The 9,793-nt window shown below is 36.5% G+C and overlaps 2 protein-coding genes across 2 annotated transcripts; one reads left to right on the plus strand and one right to left on the minus strand.

The window, feature by feature from the left end:
• Positions 1-4,187: 4,187 nt before the first annotated feature.
• Positions 4,188-4,757, minus strand: LOC120143125 (serine/arginine-rich splicing factor SC35-like). Its single transcript, XM_039157529.1, has one exon. It carries the CDS (start codon positions 4,755-4,757, stop codon positions 4,188-4,190), a length of 570 nt encoding a protein of 189 aa, XP_039013460.1.
• Positions 4,758-4,783: 26 nt separating this feature from the next.
• Positions 4,784-5,898, plus strand: LOC120143090 (ras-related protein RABE1c-like). Its single transcript, XM_039157507.1, has 5 exons — positions 4,784-4,837; positions 5,074-5,171; positions 5,299-5,361; positions 5,446-5,538; positions 5,651-5,898. Exons 1-5 carry the CDS (start codon positions 4,789-4,791, stop codon positions 5,732-5,734), a joined length of 387 nt encoding a protein of 128 aa, XP_039013438.1. The 5' UTR covers positions 4,784-4,788; the 3' UTR covers positions 5,735-5,898.
• Positions 5,899-9,793: the final 3,895 nt, after the last annotated feature.

Genomic DNA, 9,793 nt, shown 5'->3' on the forward strand with positions numbered 1-9,793 from the left:
ACAAAAATTTGACATGATAGAATTTAGAGTCTTGTAAACTGATGCTGGAACCTTGAACATTGACAAAAAGTAAATAGGGAGTGAGCATAGCACTGATTTAATTAGAACTAGCCTGCCTGCCAGTGACAGAGAGGAGCCTTTCCATCCCGCCAGCCTCTTATTAAAGCTTTGAACCACTGGATCCCATAGGATGTTGGAGTTCCTATGTGGACCTAGAGGGAGTCCCAAATATTCTGAGGGAAAAGAGCCCACTGAACATCCAATCATAGATGCCCAACCCTTAATTTCCTCTTCCTTTAAGTTCACTCCAAATAATTTACACTTCTTTAAATTCAGCTGTAGACCAGAAATAATCTCAAACACCCGAAGAACCCTCTTTACATTCAAGATCTGTTTTTTCGACGCCCCACAGAACATAATAAGGTCGTCAGCAAATTGCAAATGGGTTAAATTAAAATTCCTCTCCTCCTTTCTAATGACCAGACCCGAAAAGAGCCCTCGTGAAACAGCCTTCGCTATTAAAAGATTCAATAGTTCCCCAACTATATTGAACAACAATGGAGACAAGGAACAGCCCTGCCGAAGACCCCTCGCCATAGGAATTTCCTCAGTTGGGACTCCGTTCACCAAAACTGAAACAGTCGCTGAAGTGACACATTTCGAAATCCAACCTATCCATCTAGAACCAAAGCCCATTTCCTTCATTATTCTGAACAAAATAGGCCAGTCAAGAGTATCATATGCCTTCTTGAAATCAGCCTTAAAAACACCCCTTTCAAACCATTCTTCCTCCAAAAGTCAATCCCTTCATTTGCTATAAGAGAACAGTCCAGGATTTGCCGACCGGGGATAAAAGCGAATTGACTTGGACTGATCAAATCTGAAATGCAGCTCCTAAGTCTTCTTGACAGACATTTCGATAGTATCTTATACAATCCACCAACAAGGCTTATAGGTCTAAATCGTCCAGTCCACCAATGTTAGAAATCTTAGGAATAAGAGTGATGAAAGTGTGATTTACACCATGTTCCCATTCCTTCCCCAAGTAAAAATCATGAAAGAATTTCATAATATCTACCTTCAGGACCTGCCAAAACCTCTTAAAAATCCCAAATTAAAGCCATCAGGACCCGGAGCTTTGTTGCTGCCACAAGATTTCACCACTTCCCACACTTCCTCCTCAGAAAACTCCTGTTCTAAGAACTGCTTCTGCTCCAAAAAAATTCTGGGAAAATCCAGATTCAAATCATCAAGCTCTAGAGTAGTTCGTTCATTATAGATCTTAAAAAAATACTCTTTAACTATGGCCTTAATTGCCTTTGGGTCTTCCACTGTTTCCCCTTTGAAGTTTAAAGCAAGTAGAGCATTCCTTTTATTCCTAATCGTAGCACAAGTGTGGAAGTATTTAGTATTGCGATCCCCATCAACAATCCATTTAGTTCTCGAGTACTGAAACCAGATCTGCTCCTGAATCCTGTAAAGCTTCCACAATTCTGCTCTTAGATTCTTCAATTCAACTAATACCTCACTGTCAACCGTTCCTTGCTTCTGTTGAATATCATCCTCTATCAACGAAATTTTCTTCTCTAACTCAGAAATCAAAGCACCTGGATATTTCACTCTGTTCCCAGACCACTTCTTAATTGCATGTTGGTGTTCCTCATCAGACTAAAAACGCCTGCCTCGTTCTGACTACCCTTACCACTCTGAAAAGAAGAAACAACCAGATCCTCAAAACCCTCCTCATCCATCAAATAATTGAATAATCTAAAGGGTTTTCTGCCCCAGTCCACCCCTTTATTCTCCAGAACTATAGCATTATGATCTGACAAGGATCTTGGTAGAAGCGACTGCACAACGCCCGGAAACAGCTCTAGGAAGCGACAATCAACCAAAAAACGGTCCAATCTAACAAAAGTGGGATTATCTTGGTTGTTACACCAAGTGAACCTACCCCCGTTCAAAGGAAGATCAATCAAACCCGTATGGAGAATGAACTCATTAAAGATCTCCATTGAACTCCTACTTTGACCCCTTCCCAATTTCTCATCTTCTTGTAAATATACATTGAAATCCCCTCCGACACAAATGGGATAAGTCTGCCCACTAAGAAAACTGCTTAATTCTTCAAAAAAAACCAGATTTCTCCTCCTCCACTGATGGACCGTAGACATTGATGAAACCACACCCGGAATCAATACTCCGAAATTTACCGAAAGTAGCAATGAATCTCCTGCTAACAAACTGATTCTCCAGCTCAAAAACATTATCATCCCAACAACACAACAGGCCCCCCGCTGATCCAACTGAAGGAGATTCCAAAATTCCTTTAAGTTTATAAATTCCACTTCTCCTAAAAAAAGACTTCCTAAATTTCTCAGTCTTAGTTTCTTGCAGCCAAAGAAAAGTAGGGTTAAAGTTGGAGACTAAATTCTGAACAGCCCTCCTTTTCTCGTTTTTCCCCAAACCCCTAACATTCCATGAACATATTACTAGCTTTGTCATCATCAAAAAGGAAATAGGTGCAGACACACTCCTCAAACAACCAATCCTTTATTAACCCCATTTACGCCTTTCTCTAAAGCTATGATTTTATCCAAAAAGGCTTCTTTCCCTTCCTTAAAAGACACACCCAAAAGCTTGCTAACCTCCCAAGTTTCCACCGCTTCTTTCAACAGAATCGAAAAAGCTGAGGAGGATGCTGTATCAATGCTCACCTTGTCAAGGGCTTCACGATACAGGATCCTTTTAGTTCTTCTCTTCCTTCTAATCAGCAAACCAGATTTGGACTTTAGGCCACCACCTTCTGAAAAGTAACCTTCAATCTCCCTTCCTACACTCCCACCCCCATATCCTTTGTCAAGATAAGGATCAAGACTCCCCTCAGCAATGTTCTCTGCTGATAAACAGAGCTGAATATTCGTACTGGAATCAACATCTAACTCCCTCTGCTTAACTACGGCATCCCCTGTTTCAGACGAGATGTTCAACAAATCCCCATACCAGTATCTTCTTTCCCTCGACCTGTTGTAAACCCTTTTACAATTGCTCAGACTTCTAGTTTCCAGCACATTACTCTCTGTTGTAAACTCCCTTCTAGACCGAATTAACTGCCTCCCCCTAGAGTTGTTATTTAAAACCTGTTCCGATGGTCTTAAGTTTTCTTCTTCGGGGTCTATCTCCACACTGAATGGCTTCTCTACAATTGGACTCGATTCCATTCCCTTGGACACTCCCCTGCATTTTCCTGATAAATGGATGTTTTCAATAAATTCCCCAAACTTATTAATTGTATATGCTGGCCCAGAAATAAAACCCGAAAAGTATTTTGACCCAGTCTGCCCAGATTCTTCAGAATGGGCCTGAGATCCATCAGCCGAAAAATTTTGACTTCTAATCCCCAAACCTGCATACTCACCAACTTTAAACTTTCCAACAGTCTGACTTTCTGACAGACCACATTAATATCTTTCCTATCTAAGGAAAGTCTTGCTAGCTGTCTGTCCTCACTAGCTCCTCCAGAACATGAAACACTCCCTGGTCAACCCAATTGTCCACTGACAAACGATTTTCCCCTGCTGCGCAAGTCTCACCTTCCCCATGAACTGACAACAATCTGTCTTCATCCTTCTCAGACATCCTCTCTTCAAAAAATATCTCACCGGAATCCTCCACCGGAAAATTACTGAAAAACGAACTAGAGTATTCACTTGCTGATCCAATCTTGATACTTACTTTGTATGATCTTCCATACGATCCAAGAGTAATAACCTCTGGAACATCAAAAGGACTTTCCACCTTCAATAAGATTCTTGCCATGGTGAGATCTTCTCTTTTCCTTGTACTATCATGGATATCTACCACACTGCCCCATCTACCAGCCAACTTCTCGAAGAAGGGTTCATTCCAACACAGCAAAGGAACACCTTTTAATTCCACCATGCAGAAGGCAATTGGTTTCCCAGCTTCATTCAGTAGAGGTTCCACCCGCTCGAACCACTGTTTTAAAACTTCTTCCTTCTTACTCCATAACTCCAGCATCTCCTCATGAGATTTGAGGATTATCACACAAGAATTCCAGACATAGCCCCATCTCGCAATTTGAACATCGTGGCCTTCTTTTAATAATGCCGTCCGAATGAACTCCGCTTGAAAGGAGTATTTGATAATCCCTGTTAACGACCTCTTCACCCAGTTGGCGCTGTCTGTTGGGATATGCATCTCAAATATTTTCCCTTGACAGTCCTCCTCTGGATATCCTCAGACATTAGACCATTGTTCCCCCTTCTATTCCCATTAGACAACAGAGCATCCCTATAAGATCTATCATCCCTCCTACTTCTATTAATATTATCTCTATCTCTTGATTTTGAAGATTCTGCACTAAACTGACCAACATCATTGTTTGAAGAAGAAAGCAACACCCTTGACCTTGAACGTTCATCCTTAAATCTGGCAGGACTAACTGAGATCTTCCTTCCATCAATCACAATCCCGTTTAACTCCTCAACAGCCCTCTTCAGATCCTCCTCCCTCTTAAAATGAACAAAGGCAAAAGTAGAGAACCTGTATTTTGGATTTCTAGTCTGACTGGGAATAAAAACTCTCGTAACAGGACCATGAACTAAGAATAATTCCCTAAGCGTACGATGGGAGACCCTTTTACTAAGATTATCGATAAACACCGACCAACACTCAACCGGAACTGACTTTCCTTTCAAATTCTCTCTCTCTACGTTTTTCTCTCTCTCACTCATCTTGTTCTGCTTATGTGTATATTTTGGTGCCATGGGTATTTTACTCGTGTATGATGTGACTGATGAGTCATCTTTCAATAGTGAGTATTGAACTTTTTATCAATTAAATTTTGAAATTCATTCGCATTTTGTGATCTTGTCCATCTTTGAATCTTTAGATATATTTAATGTTTGCGTCGAATTTTGCTTGTTGAAACCTTTCGTTTTCCCTGCATGTTGAAAATTGAAAAATATCCCTTATCTAGTGATTTGAAATTTTATTCCTTCTCCATTATAATTGTCTTATGAGCTGTATTAATATCCTTTTTTGGCATAGACATTAGAAATTGGATTCGTAATATTGAACAGCATGCTTCGGACAATGTCAACAAGGTTCTGGTGGGTAACAAGGCTGACATGGATGAAAGCAAAAGGGTTTGTTTCTTCTTTCTCTTCCGTTTTCACGTGTGATTATGTTTATACGCTTTTTTTGTTTACCTTCTCTTTGCTGTATTGACCTTGATTCTTTTCTTGTCAAGTTGACCCTTAACTTATCGTTCAGGCTGTCCCTACCTTAAAGGGCCAAGCTCTTGCTGATGAATATGCCATCAAGTTCTTTGAGACTGTATGTAATTTACAGCAGATGTCTTAGTTACTTTTCTGGTGTTCCGTTATATTACCTGTATGCTCAAGAGCCACTATTTTGCAGAGTGCAAAAACAAACTTGAACGTCAAGGAGGTTTTCTTCTCAATTGCACGAGATATTAAGCAAAGACTTGCCGACAGTGACTCAAAGGCTGAGGTATGTTTTCTTTTGCACGTAGTGGTAGCTAACTTGCTATTTGTTATGCAAACCCATTTCTATTAATTCATACATTGTCCCATTTTGATCGTCTTGTCGATCCTCACTACAGCCACAGACGATTAAGATCAACCAACCAGACCAAACCGGAGGGGCTGCGGCAAATGCTCAAAAATCGGGATGCTGCGGGCAATGAACGAAACTTCGTTGAGGGTACATGTTCTTCTCTAGGGTGCTGTTTTGGTCCGTCAAAACTAATTTTGTTATGACTATATTATTATTGCTTGTATTCTCCTGCCTATCATTATTTTGTATCTGCAACTCTTTGGTGTGAAATGTTAGATCCATGCTATTTTAAAAAATATATATATTTATATTAAATTATTTTTCCAGTTTTGGAAGAAAATTGTCTGCCATTTTCTAATTATCGAGGAATGTCAGGCGAATCAACGTTTAATGTCAAATGATTGAGAGTTATTTTTGAACAAATATTATTTTGTGTTTGTTATATATATATATATATATATACACGCACACAAAAAGTTATACTTACTATTATTATTATAGAGCAAAACCATTTTTTTAAATTTTGGTTTTTATTAATTTAGATATAAATTTAAAATTGGCTGGCGAATTATTATATGTCCACTTATTTTAAATATTATATATATATATATATATATATATATATATATATATATATATATATATTATTTATTTTAACATCAGGTTTAGGGATGAACCTAAAGGAGGCAGGTAAGGGCAATCGGTCTCTTGAAAATTTTAAATTAACATATAATATAGATATTTTTAATTGATAATATGTTTTTATTTCCTATAGGATTTTGTAGTTTTATTCCTTTTTAAAATTTTAGAAGCTCATCTTATCTCACATAAAATTTTGTATTCGTCCTTGATTAGTTCTATTATGAGTCGTACTTGAAAATTAATTAATAAAATAAATTTTAGTAATCTTTCTAGTTTGATATAGATTTTAATCAACTCACGAGTTAACAAGAAGAATAAACTAAAAAAATAAATAAAGATAAACTATTGAATTTATCACTTTCGTTTTAATTTTGTATATGTTTTATTCGGTTTTGATAAAGTTATATTTCAATCCTTTACGTTATTAAATTTTAATCATTTACATTATTTATTCTTTTGATAATCATTTACATTATTGATTGTTATATTTTGGTCACGGAGTCATTAAATCATGTTAGTTTTATAACATGACATTAGTAAAATGAGTTATTTTTTTAATTTGACCATTGGATTTTAGACGAAATATTATTTAACTCTAAAATTTAAATAAAGTATCAATTTGACCCTTAAATTTGACCAAAGTCTCCCACTGTCAATGGCTACTTACACTGTTGTAGTTAATCATCGTTGATCGTTGTTTGCAGTTGTCACTGATGACTGTTGAACCAAAATTTTCTATTTCACTCTTTTTTTTACCTCCTAAATGTAAACACTCATTTTCGTCCGAATTTGGGTTTTTATTTATTTATTTGTATTATTATAGTAATATAGTATAATTTTTGAAAGTGTTTTTGAAAAATATAATATATAGTTTTCAAAAAAATATTTTTTTTGAAATATATAATTTTTTGAAACGTTTTTGAAAACTTATGTACAATATATAAGTTTTAAAACATTTTGAAAATTGTATAGTATATAGTTTTGAAATCATTTTGAAAATATAATATATAGTTTTTAAAAAACATTTTCTGAAAATTTATATATATAGTTAAAAAAAACATTTTGGAAAACTTATATAATATTTTTAAAATCATTTTTGAAAACTATATAATATATAGTTTTGAAAACGTTTTTAAATAAAATATATAGTTTAAAAATTATCTTTTTGAAACATATATAATATAATCTGTATTATTATTAATATTTATTTTATTTTATTTCATTTTATTAATCTAATTTAATTTCATTCATTATTTGTGTCAGGGTCCAAACGGGGTCCAAATAACGGGCCTGAACCAGTCTAGTAGCAAGATACGGTTCAGGGTCTGGGAAACCCTAGTCATACATGTCACAGGCGGCGCAAGTCAGGGGAGCCGTGCAGTCAAGCACGCAACGGTCAGATGTTCCGGCCGAGATTCCCGGGACTGACCCATCCCGGGATGGCCGGCCAACCACGAACGTTAGGCCCGAAGGGTACGGGAACGACCCCGTCATCATCGGAAACAGCCCTGTTGGGGGCCTATATAAATACCAACAGAGATATCATCAGGGGGGATACCGAGGTACCACCACACCGACCACCAGAAACGAGAACGACCGGCCAGCAGTAAACCACAACAGACCATCCTCAACAAGACCCAAACGGAGAACCCACAGAAAGACCACGTACAACAAGAAAACCAAACAAAACATTCAAAGCCAACCAACAGCAAGGTCGAGACAACCAGAAACCATCATCGAGAGAGAACATTTGTAACACCCCCAACCCGTACCCGACCCGGATATGAGTCAGAGATATTACATTGACTTTTAAAACACAACTCTTAACCAATAATAGCAAAATATTTGAACTTATATTAAAAAAATACGATAATATACATATTGTAATATAAGTTTACCAAAATATTCAGAGCATACACAACTTAACCCTTTAATTACATGCCAACTGCCATTTACATAACAAAATGACCTACTGATTAAGTTGCTTCTGATCTGGTGGTTGCAGGAGTAATGCTGTCAAGCTGCTTTACCTGTCTCGTCTACTTTCTCGGATCCTACGTGTGAAACACTCACACGCTAAGTCATCGACTTAGTGAGGCAATGTAATAATAATAACAAGGCAATGTAATGAAAATGTCATAATCATATGAAATGAGATGAAAGCATGTACTTAATCAATGTAGTCTACATCATCAATATCCATACCTGTAAGCATATTACTTTAACATTCATGAATTTGTATTAATAAGTTTATTGGCCCATGATATTATATTGAGAACCTAAGGTATCTGAGTATTGTGAGGTTTGCACTATGCTGTCACCACAGCTCGTATAAATGCACCGAGGTGCCGCGTAGAATTGCACCGTAGTGCCATATAATAATGTCCATAAGGACCACATAGAATTCCTTAAGAATCATATACATATGCTAGGGATCACATATGTGTCTCACCAGACTTCACACATGTTCCAAAGAATATATATATATCCCGAAGGACCGCGTAGAATTTTGTCCCGAAGGACCGCGTAGACCCTCTACCCTTGGCATGCCAACTATACCTATAGTTCTCATCTACATAACATGGGCTTTTACATTTCACGTAGTCTATATCGCGTAGATATGTAAATTCTTATCTTTTCACATAGCTCATAACTTTTCCTGCATATTCATGTCATATAATGCATGTTATATGAATTCATGTCATGTCTCATAATACAAAATATGATCATGTACCAAGATATAAAATCTAGACTTATCACAAGTCTAGAATTGAGTATATTTCTATAATTATGCTATGCATATGCACTCACCTATATTTCTTTGCCTTTTCCTCGATCGATCCTACTTGTAGATTGTTCCCGAACTCGTGTAGGCTCGGTATCTACATAAACATAATTTTCAAGATGATTATCAGATGTCTATGTCTTGAAATTAATCTTTAATAGCCTACCAATTTAAGGAATTAATAGTTTAGTCTTTCTCTTTTTTTATATGGGGGGAATCGGTTCCCCCCTGGGGGTATCGATTCCCCTCTAGCATTCTGGAAATTCATATTCGTTGAGGGGGTATCGATTCCCCTAGCCCAGAAATCCTATTTTTAGCTCGAAAATTATCTCATTTCAGCTCAAACATTCATATTTCACTCCCTTTAATACTCTTAACTTTCATACACTTACTTAAACTAATTATTATCCATTCAATACCTCTAAAACTAAAAAAACTAATCATCCATATAGAATTTAAGAATCTTACTCAAATTCCAACTTGTTCTAATTTTAATTCTATCACCTCATACTTCTTAATTAACTTATTGACAAGTCAAAAATCTTATTCAAACTTCAAAAACTCATCCATATCAAAATTTCATCTAAAAACTCATTTTCCAAATCTATCTCTAAAACACTTATCTTGTTGTCTTAATGTCATATAAGCTTTCCTTTAGCTTATATTAACATCCAAACTTCAATTTCCAAGCTAAAAATCAAAGAAACTACCAAGGTTCAGTTTCTTACCTTAAACTTGGGTCTTCACGTTTGGAAGAATAGA

Source organism: Hibiscus syriacus, unplaced genomic scaffold (genome assembly GCF_006381635.1).
Source record: "Hibiscus syriacus cultivar Baekdansim isolate YM2019G1 unplaced genomic scaffold, ASM638163v2 tig00110833_pilon, whole genome shotgun sequence".
NCBI lineage: Eukaryota > Viridiplantae > Streptophyta > Magnoliopsida > Malvales > Malvaceae > Hibiscus > Hibiscus syriacus.

Bases quoted from the DNA above. Each gene is read 5' to 3' on its own strand.
- LOC120143090 (XM_039157507.1), top strand. From the start codon at position 4,789: ATGGGTATTTTACTCGTGTATGATGTGACTGATGAGTCATCTTTCAAT. The intron at 5,362-5,445 runs GTATGTAATTTA...ACTATTTTGCAG, and splicing joins CCATCAAGTTCTTTGAGACT to AGTGCAAAAACAAACTTGAA. The intron at 5,539-5,650 runs GTATGTTTTCTT...TCCTCACTACAG, and splicing joins ACAGTGACTCAAAGGCTGAG to CCACAGACGATTAAGATCAA.
- LOC120143125 (XM_039157529.1), bottom strand. From the start codon at position 4,757: ATGAGTGAGAGAGAGAAAAACGTAGAGAGAGAGAATTTGAAAGGAAAG.